Source organism: Anomaloglossus baeobatrachus, chromosome 3 (genome assembly GCF_048569485.1).
Source record: "Anomaloglossus baeobatrachus isolate aAnoBae1 chromosome 3, aAnoBae1.hap1, whole genome shotgun sequence".
Taxonomy (NCBI): Eukaryota; Metazoa; Chordata; class Amphibia; order Anura; family Aromobatidae; genus Anomaloglossus; species Anomaloglossus baeobatrachus.
This window is the reverse complement of record NC_134355.1, coordinates 179,744,704-179,763,622: the sequence shown is the minus strand read 5'-3', so window position 1 is coordinate 179,763,622 and position 18,919 is coordinate 179,744,704. Positions and strand designations below refer to the sequence as shown.

At 47.2% G+C, this 18,919-nt stretch overlaps 1 protein-coding gene across 5 annotated transcripts in view; it reads left to right on the top strand.

Annotated features, from left to right (window-relative positions):
* SMYD3 (SET and MYND domain containing 3) overlaps positions 1 to 18,919 on the top strand; it is a 1,114,514-nt gene that overhangs the window by 1,006,525 nt on the left and 89,070 nt on the right. For all 5 annotated transcript variants that reach the window (XM_075339604.1, XM_075339603.1, XM_075339607.1 and 2 more), the window contains one exon: positions 3,628 to 3,736. In XM_075339604.1, the coding sequence (XP_075195719.1) occupies positions 3,628 to 3,736 (109 nt within the window). The remainder of the gene's footprint in view (positions 1 to 3,627; positions 3,737 to 18,919) is intronic.

Sequence of the window (18,919 nt, the reverse complement as noted above, 5' to 3'; positions counted from 1 at the left end):
AGATGCAGTATGGATTATCAGTATGGGATCCAATATTTTTTTTATTAATCCATAGACTTGAATAGGTGAGCCTCATCCAAAATACTGAAGAGACTAGTGTGCTGCAATTTTTTTTTTACCAGCGGTACCACTTAAGGTAACCTCATCTCAAGTGAATTGATTGAACCCGGTGACCTCACCTCAGGTGTACTTGGTTTAATCAGACCTACATCTCCAGGCAGAAAAGTGTGGTGGGGGGGTTGCCAAGAGATGCAGATTTGGTGCTGAAATTTCTACACCAAATTCCTGCACTAACACTGCATCTCCTGGCAAACAAAAAATGCATCACAACTGTTTGGGTGTATGGCAGGTCTCTGAAGGGAAGAAGCACCATTTGAATTTTGGAACGCAAAATCAACTGGTATCAATAGCGGACACCATGCCACATTTGCAGAGACCCTGATGTGCCTAAATACTGGAAACCACCCACAAGTCAGCCCATTTTGGAAATGACACCCCTCAAGGAATTTATCTAGATGTGTGATGAGCACATTTAAAGCCCCAGCTGCTTCACAGAATTTGAGATGAAAAAATAAAAAAAATCACATTTTTTCCCAAAAAAGTTTGCTTCAGCCCCAATTTTTTTTTATTTTCATAAGAGAAACAGAAGAAAATGCTCCATACAATTTGTTGTGAAATTTCTCCTGAGTATGCTGATAGCCTGTCCATCTACATAATATGCCAACACACTGCCCCTCTGTATAATATATCCCCTCACACAGCATCTCTGTATAATATACCCCACACACTGCCCCTCTGTATAATATCCTCTCCACACAATGCCTCTCTGTATAATATACCCCACACACTGCCTCTCTGTATAATATCCCTACACAATGCCTCTCTGTATAATATAACCCCACACACTGCCACTCTGTATAGCATCCCCCAAACACTTCCCTCTGTATAATATCCCCCTTAACACTGCCCCTTTGTATAATATATCCCCACATACTCCCCCTCTGTATAATATCCCCCACACACTGCCCCTCTGTATGATACACTGCCACACTGCCTCTCTGAACAGTATCCCCTACACACACTGTCCCTCTGCATAATACACCTCTACACGGCCTCTCTGTACAATATCCCCCTACACACTGACCCTCTGTATAATACACTCCCACACTGCCCCTTTGTGTAATACACCCCTCAACACTACCTCTCTGTACAATATCCTCCACACTGCCTCTTGTATAATATCCACCCCCACACACTGCCCTTCTGTATAATATCCCCCACACACTACCCCTCTATATAATATTCCCCCACACACTGCTCCCCTGTATAATATCCCCACATGCTGCCCCTCTGCATAATATCACTCCAACACTGCCCCACCAGAAAAATATCCCCACATACACTGCCCTTCTGCATAATACACCCCCACACTGCCTCTCTGTATAATATCCTCACACACACTGCCCTCTGTATAATATCCCCACATACTGTCCCACTGCATAATATCTCTCAACACTGCCCCACCGGAAAAATATCCTTACACACACTGCCCTTCTGTATAATACACCTCTACACTACCTCTCTGTGCAGGTGCTTCACAAAATTTTAAAATGTTGATCCGTGAAAATAAAAAATCACATTTTTCCCACAAAAATGTTGCTTTAGCCCCCAATTTTTTTTATTTCCACAAGAGTAATAGGAGAAAATGCACCATACAATTTGTTCTTCAATTTCTCCTGAGTACAACGATAGTGGTAAGGGAAGGAGTGCCATTTTGGCTACAATAGATTGAGAACGCCATGTCTCATTTGAAGAGCCCCTGGCATGCCGAAACTGAAGAAACTCCTTCAAGTGACCCTATTTTGAAAACTATACCTCTTGAGGAATTCATCTAGGGGATTAGTGAGCATTTTTAACCTTTAGGTAATTTACAGAGTTCCATAATATTGAGCTGAGTAAATGAAAATTATATTTTTTCCACTGTTTATTTGGCCCCAAGTTTTTAATTTTTAAATAGTGTAATGGGAGAAAACGAATGATAAAATTTGTTATTAAATTTCTTCTGATTATGGCAATACCCTATATGTGGTTAAAAACTACTTTTGAGGCACATTTCAAAGCTCAGAAACGAAGGAACACCATATTGGACTTCAGATTTTGCTGGAATGGTTTGTTACATTGGCAGAGCCCCTGAGATGCCATACAGCGAACCCTTCATTAGTGACCCCATCTTACAAACTACACCTCTCAATTATTTTATATAAGGGTGGGGGATATCATATTGACAACACAAGCATGTCACAAAATTTTATACCATTGGGTGATGAAGAAAAATTAATTACATTTTACCACAAAAAATTGTTTTAGCCGCAGGTTTTACATTTTCATAATACAAAAAGGAGATGAGTAAAAATGGCACAAAATTTTGTCACACAATTTATCCTGAGTGTGGCAATACCTCTATATGTGGCTCTACAGTATTGGTTAGCCAGAAGGCAAGACTCAGGAGGGAAGGAGCACTATTTGACTCTTGGAGTACAAATTTTTAGAAAAATAGTTTGCAAACTCCATATATAGAGAGCCTCTAGGTACCATAAGAGCAGAATCTCAATTGACCCCATTTTAGAAATGTCACCCTTCTATGCATTTATCTACAGATATAGTCACTTGCCAGTGCTCATTAGTCGATCGAGCATCCGAGTTTAAAAATGATCAAGTTTCCCATTGACTTCCATTAGACTTGGTACTCCAGTCGCACCTGGGAACCCTGATGCTCGATCGAGTAACAAGCAGTGACGAGTAGAGATGAGCAAACCTTTCAAGGTTCAGGTCAGGTTAACCAAATGACCTGGAGTTCACCGAATAGTTCAATGAACATACCGAAGAATATTGAATTCAATGGGAGGCAAAACTTATGTGTTATAAAATTGTGTAGGTGGACTGCAAATGGTGTAGGGGGGCTGCAAAAGGAAGAAAATAATACATAAAGCAGGACAGTTATACTTACTGAATCTCCCCGCGGCTGTAACACTACTTCCAGGTCTGACTATTATCCCTCATACATATTCACTGCTTTCCCTGCCCACCGTGAGTACCTATGTCTGATTGGTTGCAGTCAGACTGCTCCCCCACCCTCTCTGACAGTGTCTGTGATTGGCTAAAATCACACACGCTGTCTGCGTCCCTATAGTGGTGTAAAAATAAATAAAATGGCATAGGATCCCCCTATATATTGATACCCAGCACAGATAAAGCCCACAGCTACAGGCTGCTGCCCCAGATGTGTGTGATATCTTGGCTGTGTATCAAAATAAGAGGGACCACATACTTTTTTTAAAATTATTTAAATAAATAATTTTTTAAAAGTGTCCGGTGCCTCCAATTTTGATACTCATCCAAGATAAAGCCGACATCGTGTGCACATACCCTTATGGTGCACAAGTTATTCTTGCAACCAGATTCCCATTTGGTCTAACAGGAGAGTGCTACATATTAAGTACAAAAGTGCCGTATTATCTTTTATATTGATTTAGTTATTTATGAAATCTAACCTTTTCTTCATTTTATTTTTAAAAATAAGTTACATTTTTTATCAAAGGAAAAAAATATTTTTTTATTTATTTTCAGTTTGTACTATTCAAATTACCATCCGGTACGTGCCATCCAGATTATTAAAGTGGGCAAGCTCCAGCTACATCTTGGCATACTTCCTGAAGCTATGACTACACTCATGGAGGTTAGTACAATCTTCCACTTCTGATTAACTATTTTCAGATTATTGTTTTTAATTATTATAATTTACAGGACACATTAGGCATGTTATTGATTTTAATTATTATTATTATTATTATTATTATTATCATGTTGTTCTGATAATAACCACATGCTAAAAGTCATGCAATAAATCACTGTTATCAGTGATCTGATACTGGAGAATGCAGAGAAGCCATGGACTGTGTCTTCTCTGCATCCCATCTAGCCTTCTACAGAAAATACAGATGATGGATTAAATATGAAAACATGAGTAGATATTACAACCACTTTAGAGGATGAAGAGTTAGCACTTGAACCTGGGTCCTGTAGCCTAAAAGGGTTTTTAGAATGTCTCTGTGTCATATTGAAAGATAACAGCATTGTAAATGAAATTGTCATGCCACAGTGCACAGGTACTCAGCACGGAGCGCCACACAAGCGTGACAATGGGGATGGTATAGAAGGAAGGCCAATGGCGTTAGGGAGATAGGAGATGAGACATCTCCTGCAACTAGTCTCACCACTACAATAATACCGTACCATTTAAGTGAGACAAAAAGAGGGAAAAAGACACAAACAGGAAAACACTCTAAGTTTCTTTAATGCAGCAAAACACCACCGCTGCAATAGTCACAACTCCTCAGCCTCTCCCAGAGCCAAGCTTCAAGCTTCTTCTAAAGTGATCAGTTGAAGAATGAGATTCTATCATTGGCATCAAATGTTAAGAAGTGTGACTCTTTATAGCAAAGGGGAGTGGTCACAAAAGTTGAGGCTGCAAAAGACAGTCAGATAGGAAAGAGTCCTTAACACCTACAGCACTAAAAGCAAGTAGATTTCACTCAAATACAAGTAGTGAATCTGGGAGCAATGAGGCATTGTGACCTTCTGATCACAAACTCACCAGAAATCTCCCCTGAGCAGAACACACTCATGACAGAAATATGGCAAATATCATGTTGGCATCCAGATGCTTTAAGTTGCTTCATTCTAATGATATTGATGACTTGTCATTCGGATAGTTTAATATCAATATTAATTAGCTGTGCTCAGTACCCGCATCTACCAGATGTAAGGAGCTGCAGCGCTGAACAGCACAGCTAAATCAACCATTTAGTGGCAACTTCAGTGTATTGTAGATCCACTCCTATTCATTTTAGTATTAGTGGATCTGCAGATCCTTCAACAGAGCTTTGTTAACTCCAGCACAACTTTGTCAAACTGTTTAGTAACTGCTGCTATCAACACTGACTGCTGCTGGTGCCGAGTACAGCTGATTGGTGACGGGTCCCCACCAATCTGATATTGATAAGCTATCATAAGGATAGTTGATCAATATAATTGTAATGGAACATTCCTTTAAGTCTGTGGTGACAGACCTATCTAGCTTTTGATATTGTATGTAGGAAAATGCGGTGTGATCAGAGAGGGAACAGACACTGAATAACCACTTCATTAGAGAAACCTGCCCTTTCACAACTGGAGATTCCCAGTACAGAAACTGAACACTTGACCTGGTGGTGAAAGCATTAATTCAAGTGAATACTTTTACGATGGATCTGTTTCAGTGTGAATCCACATTAAGATGGGAAGAGCAAGAAAGTTGTGCAACTTTGAATGAGGCCTGATCATTAATGCTAGACTACCTAGGACCAGTAATTTAAAAAATATAAAGCTTGTGAGGTTTTGTCAAGAGTATACAAGGAATGGTGTGATGAAGGAATAGAAATCAGTGAAATGTAATCCTGAGGACATTAACAACTGATTGACAAAAGGGATCAGGGGAGGATGTTCGAACAAACAGTGTACCATCAAGTAACATACAGGTGAATACAATCGTGGAACATAGCCGAGCATCTAAGTCATTGTTCCTTTGCACATATAACAACAGATGACCACTAAAGTGCAATTGTTAAGAGAAATAGAAGTGGAAGACTGAAGTAAGCAAAAAGACACTAACATTTTATTCTTGAGCAGTTTAAAACATTACCTGGTCAGACAAATCAAGATTTCTGCTGCATCATGCCAATGGAAGGGTAAGAATTTGGCAGCAGAAATCGAAGAACCCTGACGAGTATCAACAGTTCAGGTTGGTAGAGGTGAAGCAACAGTGTGGGGAATGTTTTCTTTGGCACACCCTAGGTTCTGTGATACTTGTGGATGGATGTTTGGACAAAAGGGCTTACTAAAGGATTGTGACCAATCAAATTTATCCCTTCATGGCAGGTGTTTACCTGATAGCAGAAGGGCACTTTTAGCAGGACAATGCACATGGGTGGTAATCATGAATCAGTTCTTCAAACAGGACGGCAAGTTTATCTTGCTTCCCTGGCCTGGTCCCCAGATCTTAATTCTGTAGACAAATTAGAGGAGTCTGATCAAAGCATGTCAGTACCTCCTAATGTGCAACATCTGAAAACAGTATCACTAATACCATGGCGAAAAAGTGCACATTGATGAGCAAAAGGTGTACAATGTTTTGAATAGAGTTGAGCGCGGTTCGTGGTTCGTGGTTCTCCAGTTCTAGGCTCGAGTGATTTTGGGGCATGTTCTAGATCGAACTAGAACTCGAGCTTTTTGCAAAAGCTCGATAGTTCTAGAAACGTTCGAGAACGGTTCTAGCAGCAAAAAAACAGCTAAATCCTAGCTTGGTTTCTGCTGTAATAGTGTAAGTCACTCTGTGAATCACACTATTATGACATTTCAGTGTATAGTGTGCGTGAACAGCGCCTTCAGATCACTTCTGTTTGTATAATGGCGATCGCCATTTTTTTTTTTTTCTTGTCTTCCTTCCCTAAGCGCGCGCGTCTTGTGGGGCGGGCCAGCATGTCAGCCAATCCCAGACACACACACAGCTAAGTGGACTTTGAGCCAGAGAAGCAACGGCATGTGTGATAGGATGTCCATGTCACATGTCCCTGCATTATAAAACCGGACATTTTCTTCCAGGACGCCATTATCTGCCTTCTGCGTCTTTGGTGTCAGACATCACTGTCGCAGCTCCGTCCTCCTGAGTCCTATCTAATACAGCTGTCTGCGCTGCATACACAGCGTTAGACAGCATAGGGAGAGCACTTTATAGCAGTCCTTTTAAGGGCTCAAACCGGCAGGGTCAGAGTTAAGGTGACAGGTCCTGAAAACAGCGCCAGCGTCTGTGTAGCCAAGGTCAGGGATTTCCTCCCTGCATTTCACCATTAGGAGGGAATAGAAAGGCAGGCTTCCATTCCTCTACCCAGAGCACCACAATCCTGCCACTGTACCCTCTTGTCCTCTGCACACTCCAACTCATTATAACTAAGCCATTATACTAGCAAACACTCAGTGTACCTAGTGGCATCCTAAACGTGGCTATTGGACTTTGCTATAGTCCCACTAGTGCAAAGACATTTGCAGAGCGCATCTGCCTGCGTTGCACACTCCAACTTATAACTAAGCCATTATACTAGCAAACACTCAGTGTACCTAGTGGCATCCTATACGTGGCTATTGGACTTTGCTATAGTCCCACTAGTGCCAAGACATTTGCAGAGCGCATCTGCCTGCGTTGCACACTCCAACTTATAACTAAGCCATTATACTAGCAAACACTCAGTGTACCTAGTGGCATCCTATACGTGGCTATTGGACTTTGCTATAGTCCCACTAGTGCAAAGACATTTGCAGAGCGCATCTGCCTGCGTTGCACACTCCAACTCATAACTAAGCCATTATACTAGCAAACACTCAGTGTACCTAGTGGCATCCTATACGTGGCTATTGGACTTTGCTATAGTCCCACTAGTGCAAAGACATTTTCAGAGCGCATCTGCCTGCGTTGCACACTCCAACTCATAACTAAGCCATTATACTAGCAAACACTCAGTGTACCTAGTGGCATCCTATACGTGGCTATTGGACTTTGCTATAGTCCCACTAGTGCAAAGACATTTGCAGAGCGCATCTGCCTGCGTTGCACACTCCAACTCATAACTAAGCCATTATACTAGCAAACACTCAGTGTACCTAGTGGCATCCTATACGTGGCTATTGGACTTTGCTATAGTCCCACTAGTGCCAAGACATTTGCAGAGCGCATCTGCCTGCGTTGCACACTCCAACTCATAACTAAGCCATTATACTAGCAAACACTCAGTGTACCTAGTGGCATCCTATACGTGGCTATTGGACTTTGCTATAGTCCCACTAGTGCAAAGACATTTGCAGAGCGCATCTGCCTGCGTTGCACACTCCAACTCATAACTAAGCCATTATACTAGCAAACACTCAGTGTACCTAGTGGCATCCTATACGTGGCTATTGGACTTTGCTATAGTCCCACTAGTGCAAAGACATTTGTGTTACGAGGGGGACCCAGGGAAGGGTGCCAAGATGGGAAATGGACAGCTTCCGCCGGTCAAGGTCCACTGTGCGGTGTAAGGGACCGCTGCTATGGTCAGGAAAGAGTGAGCGGGTTGCTACTAGTGATCGTCTGGAACGTCACAGACGATCTATGTACACCGGTCCGCCCTAACCCGTGAGGGTTGTATGGCTCGGGGCTTCTCGTACGGTGTACCTGTTGCACGGGGACGCACAGAGGTGCCTACGCACGTGTGCCAGCGGGAGTCACAGGATATGGCACGAGGGTAGCACAGAGGTGCCCACGCACGTGTGCTTTCAATAACCAGGTGAGTCCGGTGGAGACTCGAGGAGCTCACCTGGGACAGGAACACGGCCTGTTGAAGGAGATACTGCCGGAGCAGCAAGGCAGGAACACGGCCTGCAAACCAGGTGCTGCCTGAGCAGCAAGGGCCAAGCCCACAGAAGATAATGCCTGAGCAGTGGCGTGGCAGCACGCTGCCAGACATCCAAACATAGAAGGACGGTCTCGCACCGCCATGATGGCAGGGGGAGCTTTTAAGGAGGTGTAGCTCCACCCAAGGGCGGGCGCGAGACGGGCGTGACTCAATCAGGGTTCGTGACGTCCTGGCCCAGCCAGTCAGGATTCAGCACATCACCAGCCTCGTCATGGGGCCGTGTGATATCAGTGAGCGAATCAGAAGACGTCACGTGGAGCACATGCTCATCCTCCTGCCTCTGGGTCATAAAGGCGGGATCCCCGGTTTCACAATGTGCAGAGACATGGGAAGTCTTGCTGCTTCCCTGAGCATCTATTGTTTGCACACTGCGCAACTTCCCAGAGCCTCCATGATGCTGAGCAGGAGAGCTCGTGGCAGGCAAGGGATGGGAGACCGCTCCATTCCCTGCAAGGGGAGAACCACTAGGTGTCACCCTTCTGCTGTGTCTCTGAGAAGGCAACTCCTGCAGACTGCACAGTCTCCCAGACCTTTGGTGCTGCTGAGCAGTAGGGCTCGTGGCCGACAAGGAATGGGGGACCACCTCATTCCTTGCAACAAGAGAGCCACGATGTGTAACATGGCCCCCCCCTCGCCTGCGCCTGAAGGCCGCCACCAAACCTGGGGCGCGGACATGCTTCTCCAATTCCCAGGACCTATGCTCCGGGCCACGATCGACCCACTCCACGAGGAAGTACCTCTTGCCCTGTACAATTTTTGTTCTTACTAGCTTCGCTACTTCAGGGTCGTCGGATGAGAAGCCAACCTGGGACAGCAGAGACCCCGAGGTTTTAGGTTGTACGGGTTTCAGGAGAGATACATGAAAAGTATTAGAAATAGCCCAGCGCGGAGGGAGCTGGAGTCGATATGTTACCGGGGTTACCTGCTCTATTACTGTAAATGGGCCAAGGTACCTAGGAGCAAACTCGGCTGTCTGTACCGGAAGGTTAATATGTTTAGAAGACAGCCACACTAGGTCACCAGGTGCGAAAGATGGCACAGGATATGGAAGACCCGCAGGCCTCCGCCTGAACGGTATATTATACGCACACGACGTACGGACTCCCATATTCTTCTGTACATCCTGAGCTACCGCCGGCCCCCAATAATGCCTGACCGCAGGGTCTCTGGTCCTGTCGACCCTGAAGTGACCCCTGCTTTTGGAAGCACGATCCCATGACAGCACATCATTCCGTGGGTCAGGGGGAATGAGGGTCTTACCAGGTGGCACCTGGTCTAGGGAAACGGAAGTGACCCTCCTCACGCTGACCGGAGGTGGAACAAGACACTGTGTTTCTTCCGATGGTTTCGAACATCGGGTGTCTACATGTCCCCTCTGCCCACAGGTAAAGCAATCGACCGACGGCCGAGAACCTGTGGTAGAGGAGACCACTGTGGAGATTTCCATGGGCTCCACAGAATCGTCAATAGAGCTGGCTGGGAGACCGGTCTGGTGGGGAAGGGAAGTCAGAGGCTCTGTAGACCAGGAAGACGTGGGTGCCGAAGAGACCTCGAGCCTCCGCTCCGCGTGGCGGATGTCTATGCGAGAGGCAAGCCGAATCAAGGCCTCTAAGGTGGTCGGCACGTCACGCGTGGCCAGCGCGTCTTTGACGAACCCTGCCAGACCCTCCCAGAACACAGGGACCAGGACTTTATCTGGCCAGTCCAGCTCTGCGGCGAGTGTCCTGAATTGTACTGCAAAGTCCCCGACTGAAGTGGACCTTTGCCGAAGGCGTAAGAGCCGCAGCGCAGAGTCGTGGGTGACTTGAGGCCCGAGGAACACCTTTCTCATGGCCTCAAGATAAACTGGAAGGTGATTCACCACCCGATCTCCGCGCTCCCACAACGGCGTGGACCACTTTAGCGCTTTCCCTGTGAGCAGGGACTGGATGAAGGCTACCTTCGCCTTCTCAGTAGCGTAATCAGTCGCGGACAACTCCAAGTAGGTGGTAACCTGGTTTATGAAACCACGGCACTCAGAGCTGTCCCCGCTGAAGCGCTCTGGGAGCGCAAGGCGAGGCGACCTTCCGCACAATTCCACCGCCTGAGTAGCCGCCTGGGTGGCGACTGTTGCTAGAGCAGCCTTATTGGGGGAAGACCGCTCCACTGCTGCCAATCGTGACTCCAACTGCTGCACATAACGCAGCAACTGCTGCTGCTCTTCCGCCATAGCCAGACCTTTGGCGCGACCGTAATGTTACGAGGGGGACCCGGGGAAGCGTGCCAAGATGGGAAATGGACAGCTTCCGCCGGTCATGGTCCACTGTGCGGTGTAAGGGACCGCTGCTATGGTCAGGAAAGAGTGAGCGGGTTGCTACTAGTGATCGTCTGGAACGTCACAGACGATCTATGTACACCGGTCCGCCCTAACCCGTGAGGGTTGTATGGCTCGGGGCTTCTCATACGGTGTACCTGTTGCACGGGGACGCACAGAGGTGCCTACGCACGTGTGCCAGCGGGAGTCACAGGATATGGCACGAGGGTAGCACAGAGGTGCCCACGCACGTGTGCTTTCAATAACCAGGTGAGTCCGGTGGAGACTCGAGGAGCTCACCTGGGACAGGAACACGGCCTGTTGAAGGAGATACTGCCGGAGCAGCAAGGCAGGAACACGGCCTGCAAACCAGGTGCTGCCTGAGCAGCAAGGGCCAAGCCCACAGAAGATAATGCCTGAGCAGTGGCGTGGCAGCACGCTGCCAGACATCCAAACATAGAAGGACGGTCGCACACCGCCATGATGGCAGGGGGAGCTTTTAAGGAGGTGTAGCTCCACCCAAGGGCGGGCGCGAGACGGGCGTGACTCAATCAGGGTTCGTGACGTCCTGGCCCAGCCAGTCAGGATTCAGCACATCACCAGCCTCGTCATGGGGCCGTGTGATATCAGTGAGCGAATCAGAAGACGTCACGTGGAGCACATGCTCATCCTCCTGCCTCTGGGTCATAAAGGCGGGATCCCCGGTTTCACAATGTGCAGAGACATGGGAAGTCTTGCTGCTTCCCTGAGCATCTATTGTTTGCACACTGCGCAACTTCCGAGAGCCTCCATGATGCTGAGCAGGAGAGCTCGTGGCAGGCAAGGGATGGGAGACCGCTCCATTCCCTGCAAGGGGAGAACCACTAGGTGTCACCCTTCTGCTGTGTCTCTGAGAAGGCAACTCCTGCAGACTGCACAGTCTCCCAGACCTTTGGTGCTGCTGAGCAGTAGGGCTCGTGGCCGACAAGGAATGGGGGACCACCTCATTCCTTGCAACAAGAGAGCCACGACGTGTAACACATTTGCAGAGCGCATCTGCCTGCGTTGCACACTCCAACTCATAACTAAGCCATTATACTAGCAAACACTCAGTGTACCTAGTGGCATCCTATACGTGGCTATTGGACTTTGCTATAGTCCCACTAGTGCCAAGACATTTGCAGAGCGCATCTGCCTGCGTTGCACACTCCAACTCATAACTAAGCCATTATACTAGCAAACACTCAGTGTACCTAGTGGCATCCTATACGTGGCTATTGGACTTTGCTATAGTCCCACTAGTGCCAAGACATTTGCAGAGCGCATCTGCCTGCGTTGCACACTCCAACTCATAACTAAGCCATTATACTAGCAAACACTCAGTGTACCTAGTGGCATCCTATACGTGGCTATTGGACTTTGCTATAGTCCCACTAGTGCCAAGACATTTGCAGAGCGCATCTGCCTGCGTTGCACACTCCAACTCATAACTAAGCCATTATAGTAGCATTTTTTGCTGCCAGTTTAAGGGCCGTAGTTGCATTGTCAGGGATATTTATTCTTTATTATTCTGCTGTTAATAAAGCTAGACCACCACTGCAATCTTCACCACCTCTCAATTTTTACTACCACATTTTCAGTCCACAATCTTGTCGCAATCAACATGAGTGGCAAAATGACAGATGCTGGTGGAAAGGGGAAGAGGCGTGGTGGAAAAGGCAAAAAAGGTTTTGTCTGTGGGGAAGGTGGCAAAGCTCCATTATCATCTGCTGAAGATAGACCATCTACCAGCAAAAGTAAGATGTCTACTACTTACCGTGGACAATCCGATGTGCTCCCTTTTTTACGGACACGAACAACAGGAAGAAAGGTAGATGATGGGCAAAAAAGGAAAATGCTTGAATGGATCTCAAGTGGTCCAACAAGTGCCCTCTCAGCCACTTCAAGTACCGCATCCAAAAAACACCAGTCCTCTGAGTTGTCATCCCAATCACACTTGATTTCTCCCAGCTCTGAAGTCTCCATCAGCCCTGCACAGTATGGTGGAACTGAGATGGCTGAGTCTGCAGAGCTGTTCAGTCACACTATAGCCTGGGAATCAGAGGTCTGCTCCCAAGCTACAGTGAGTACAGAACAGGAAATGGTCTGCAGTGATGCCCAGAACCTTTGTGACTCTGATTCAGGCCGTGAGGACCAAGTTTCTGAGCATAATGTTGACCCTTTGTCACAAACTGTAACACCTGTGGTTATAGACAATGAGGAACATACTGATGAAGATGAGACGCAGATACCCGATTGGGATGACAACTTAAATATTCGGTCAAGGCAAGAAGAGGCTCGGTCTGAGGGGGAGGGGAGTGCAAACACAACAATTGATGATGAAGTTCTAGATCCCACCTACTGTCAACCCCCAGTCAGGCACTCGAGGAGGTCAACAGAGGCGGTGGAGGAGGATGCAACCGACGACGAAGTTACCTTGCGCCTTCCTGGACAGAGTCGGAGCACTGGTAGCACGTCTACAACTGCATCCTCAGCCACCACTCTGCCTATGAGCATTATTCGGGGTGGATCAACAGGTCGCATGGCCTCTAAGCCTTGCCTAGCCTGGTCCTTTTTTGACATAGAAAAAGATCGCCCAAATCATGTGATATGTAAAATTTTTCATGATTCTCTTAGTAGAGGTCAAAACCTCAGCAGTTTGACAACTTCTTCCATGAATCGTCACATGAATAAATATCATACGTCCCGGTGGGAAGCTCACTGTGCTGCAATGCGGCCTAGCGGAGCGAACCATCCACCGCCCGCCCCTTCCAGTGCATCCGCGCGATCTTCATCTTCTAGGACTGTGGGGACAGCTGTCACACCTGTTTTTCCACCCACAACTTCCACCACTGTAACCGCAACAGGCAGTTTGCTTGGTAGGTCGTCAGTTGGTTTGGAAGGGGAAACAAGTGAGTGTGTACAGCTCTCTCAGACATCGATAGCACCAACGTTGGATGAAGGCAACATCATGTCTCCGCCTGCACTTTCCTCACAAACCTGCATTTTTCCAGGGACACCCTACTCAACACCGTCTACACACAGCAGCCAGATCTCTGTCCCTCAGATGTGGTCAAATAAAAGGCCACTTCCTCCGACCCATGACAAAGCTAAGAGGTTGACTCTATCCCTCTGTAAGCTGTTGGCTACAGAAATGCTGCCTTTCCGCCTAGTGGACACACAGGATTTTAGAGACCTTATGTCTGTCGCTGTGCCCCAGTACCAGATGCCTAGTCGCCACTACTTCTCTAAGAAAGGTGTGCCCGCGCTACACCAGCATGTCGCACACAACATCACCGCTTCCTTGAGAAACTCTGTGTGTGAACGGGTGCATTTCACCACCGATACTTGGACCAGTAAGCATGGACAGGGACGTTACATGTCGCTGACTGGGCACTGGGTAACTATGGTGATAGATGGTGAAGGGTCTGCTGCACAAGTCTTGCCGTCCCCACGACTTGTGTGTCAATCCTCTGTCTGTCCAAGTTCCGCCACAGCTTCTGCATCCTCCACCTCATCTGGGTCCTCCACCTCCGCCCCAAGCCTGCCTGGTCAGGCCACCAGCGTTCTCACTGCGCAGAAGGAATCACGCACTCCTCATTACTATTCTGGCAGCAGAGCGCAACGGCATCAGGCGGTCTTTAGCTTGACATGTCTTGGGAATAAGAGTCACACAGCTGAGGAGTTGTGGTCAGCTCTGCGGTCCGAGTTTAATAAATGGTTGTCTCCACTCAACCTGCAGCCTGGTAAGGCCGTGTGCGACAATGCTGCAAACCTGGGTGCGGCCGTTCGCCTGGGCAAGGTGACACACGTACCTTGTATGGCTCACGTGTTGAACCTTGTCGTCCAGCAATTTTTAACACACTATCCCGGCCTAGATGGCCTTCTGAACAGGGCACGAAAACTGTCTGCTCACTTCCGCCGTTCAAGCGCCGCAGCAGAGCGACTTGCATCGCTCCAGAAGTCTTTCGGCCTGCCGGTTCATTGCCTGAAATGCGATGTGGCGACACGCTGGAATTCAACTCTCCACATGTTACAGCGACTGTGGCAGCACCGCAGAGCCCTGGTGCAATACGTCATGACGTATAGCCTGGGCCAACGAGATGCAGAGGTGGGGCAGATCACCCTGATGGAGTGGTCTCAGATCAAGGACCTATGCACCCTTCTGCACAGTTTCGACATGGCGACGAATATGTTTAGCGCTGACAATGCCATTATCAGCATGACGATTCCAGTCATTTACATGCTGGAGCACACGCTAAACACTATTCGGAGTCAGGGGGTGGGACAACATGAAGGGGAGGAACTACAGGAGGATTCATATGCGCAAGGGACAACAACATCACCAAGGTCCAGACGTTCATCATCACCAACGCAGCAGGCATGGGACCATGGGGAACAGGGATCGACAAGGGCGCATAGTAGCAGGCGAAATGTTGAGCAAGGTGCAGGAGAACATGAAGAAATGGAGGACGAACTGTCCATGGACATGGAAGACTCAGCGGATGAGGGAGACCTTGGTCAAATTTCAGTTGAAAGAGGTTGGGGGGAGATGTCAGAGGAAGAAAGAACGGGTAGCACCTCTATGCCACAAACACAGCGTGGACTTGGTCCGCATGGCTGCGCAAGACACATGAGTGCCTTTTTGTTGCACTACCTCCAACATGACAGTCGTATTGTCAAAATTAGAAGTGATGATGACTACTGGATTGCCACACTATTAGATCCCCGGTACAAGTCCAAATTTTGTGACATAATTCCAGCCATAGAAAGGGACGCACGTATGCAGGAGTATCAGCAGAAGCTGTTACTCGATCTTAGCTCAGCTTTTCCACCAAACAACCGTGCAGGTGCAGGGAGGGAATCTCCCAGTTGTAACTTGACAAACATGGGACGGTCTCGTCATCTTCAACAGTCTACCCGTACCAGTAGGACCGTATCTGGTGCTGGTAACAGCAATTTTATGGAATCTTTTCATAATTTTTTTAGACCCTCTTTTGCAAGGCCACCAGAGACAACAAGTCTGACACATACTCAACGGCTGGAGAGGATGATACAGGAGTATCTCCAAATGAACATCGATGCCATGACTGTGCAACTGGAGCCTTGCTCCTTTTGGGCTTCAAACCTAGAAAAATGGCCAGAGCTCGCAACTTACGCCTTGGAGATTTTGTCGTGTCCAGCTGCCAGCGTTGTCTCTGAACGTGTATTCAGTGCTGCTGGGTGTGTGCTGACAGATAAGCGCACGCGTCTGTCCAGTGACAATGTGGACAGACTGACGTTCATCAAAATGAACAAGTCATGGATCCAGAAGGAATTTACTACCCCTGTGTCATCCTGGGGAGAGTAAATGCTTGTTGATTTTGAATGTGCTTGATGCAAATCAAAACATCCTGTTTGCAACTAGGGCCCAAGTGCTGCCACTGATGGGGTGGGTGTCTGTGTGGCCCAATTTTTGGAAAAAAGGGAGACTCCGCTTGGAGTAACCCTTGCTTACATTGTTTTTAAAAGAAGCCAAGATGAACAAGTCATGGGTCAGCAAAGACTTTATCTACCTACCCCGGTGTCATCCTGGGGACGGATAAGAATGGCGTATTTTTGAATGTGCTTGATGCAAATCAAAACATCCTGTTTGCAACTAGGGCCCAAGTGCTGCCACTGATGGGGTGGGTGTCTGTGTGGCCCAATTTTTGGAAAAAAGGGAGACTCCGCTTGGAGTAACCCTTGCTTGCTGTGTTTTTAAAAGAAGCCAAGATGAACAGAGCTGGGATCAGGAAAGACTTTGCTACCTACCCCGGTGTCATCCTGGGGACGGATAAGAATGGCGTATTTTTGAATGTGCTTGATGCAAATCAAAACATCCTGTTTGCAACTAGGGCCCAAGTGCTGCCACTGATGGGGTGGGTGTCTGTGTGGCCCAATTTTTGGAAAAAAGGGAGACTCCGCTTGGAGTAACCCTTGCTTGCTGTGTTTTTAAAAGAAGCCAAGATGAACAGAGCTGGGATCAGGAAAGACTTTGCTACCTACCCCGGTGTCATCCTGGGGACGGATAAGAATGGCGTATTTTTGAATGTGCTTGATGCAAATCAAAACATCCTGTTTGCAACTAGGGCCCAAGTGCTGCCACTGATGGGGTGGGTGTCTGTGTGGCCCAATTTTTGGAAAAAAGGGAGACTCCGCTTGGAGTAACCCTTGCTTGCTGTGTTTTTAAAAGAAGCCAAGATGAACAGAGCTGGGATCAGGAAAGACTTTGCTACCTACCCCGGTGTCATCCTGGGGACGGATAAGAATGGCGTATTTTTGAATGTGCTTGATGCAAATCAAAACATCCTGTTTGCAACTAGGGCCCAAGTGCTGCCACTGATGGGGTGGGTGTCTGTGTGGCCCAATTTTTGGAAAAAAGGGAGACTCCGCTTGGAGTAACCCTTGCTTACATTGTTTTTAAAAGAAGCCAAGATGAACAAGTCATGGGTCAGCAAAGACTTTATCTACCTACCCCGGTGTCATCCTGGGGACGGATAAGAATGGCGTATTTTTGAATGTGCTTGATGCAAATCAAAACATCCTGTTTGCAACTAGGGCCCAAGTGCTGCCACTGATGGGGTGGGTGTCTGTGTGGCCCAATTTTTGGAAAAAAGGGAGACTCCGCTTGGAGTAACCCTTGCTTGCTGTGTTTTTAAAAGAAGCCAAGATGAACAGAGCTGGGATCAGGAAAGACTTTGCTACCTACCCCGGTGTCATCCTGGGGACGGATAAGAATGGCGTATTTTTGAATGTGCTTGATGCAAATCTAGCTGTGAATTGTACAACTGGGGCACAACTGCTGCCACTGAATGGGTGGGTGTGTGTGGGGCCCAATTTTTGGAAAAAAAGGGAGAGTACGCTTGGAGTCACCTTGCGGTGTTTTACATGATTTTAGAATGGCGTGCCATGCCTATATCTGTGTGTTCTCCTCTTTTTCCTTGTCCAGCTGTTTTGTTTTCGCATGAGTATATGTCCTTGTCACTTTCCCATGTGTTTGAGTTGTTTGTCACCTTTTGGACACCTTTGAGGGTGTTTTCTAGGTGTTTTACTGTGTTTGTGATTGCCTGCCATTGTTTCCTATGCAGTTCGAGTTCGGTTCGTCGAACGTTCGACGAGCCGAACTCGAACGGGACCTCCGTTCGGCGAACCGACCTCGAGCCGAACCGGGACCGGTTCGCTCATCTCTAGTTTTGAACTGTTGACTTTCAGGCTCTATATCAGGGGTCTCAAACTCAGCTGGGTGTGTGGGCAACACTGAGAAAAAAATAATTTGGGGGGCCTCATTGATTGCAGGACAAAGTGACATTTTTATTGGTACCATATTTGTTTTCTCTACACCTTTGGATCACTGTCTTTGAACATCTTTTTTGCTTGTTTATTATAACAAGCGTGCACTTTTTTTGTTTAAATATATGTATGTATAAACATTTTTGATGGTAAAAAAATGTTCATGCTTTATTTTTTTTGTTTTTCTATAGTTTTACAAATAGCACCATATAGTAATTTTGACCATCATCTTTTAGTTATGTCACCTATCCTGGTCCCCATCGTGTAGTAATGTTTCCCATCCTTGTCCCCTTTTACAAATGCGCCCCATCCTCGTCCGCATCCTGTAGCAATGTGCCCATCCTTGTCCGCATCCTGTAGTAATGTGACCATCCTTGTCCCCTTTTACAAATGTGTCCCATCTTCAACCCCATCCTGTAGTAATGTGCCCCATCCTTGTCCCCATCCTGTAGTAATGTGCCCCATTCTGTTCCCCTTCTTGAAGTAATGTTCCCATCCTTGTCATCTTTTACTAATGTACCCCACATTTGTCCCAATCCTGTAGTAGTGTGCCCATCCTTGTCCCCTTTTGCTAATGTGCCCATGCAGGTCCTCTTCTTTTAGTAATGTTCCCTTTACTGATCCTCTTCTTGTAGAAATGTGCCATCCTGGTCCCTTATTGTGCCATTCTACACACACACACACACACACACACACACACATACACATACACATACACGCACACTAGCAATGTCCCATCGTGGTTCCCTATTGT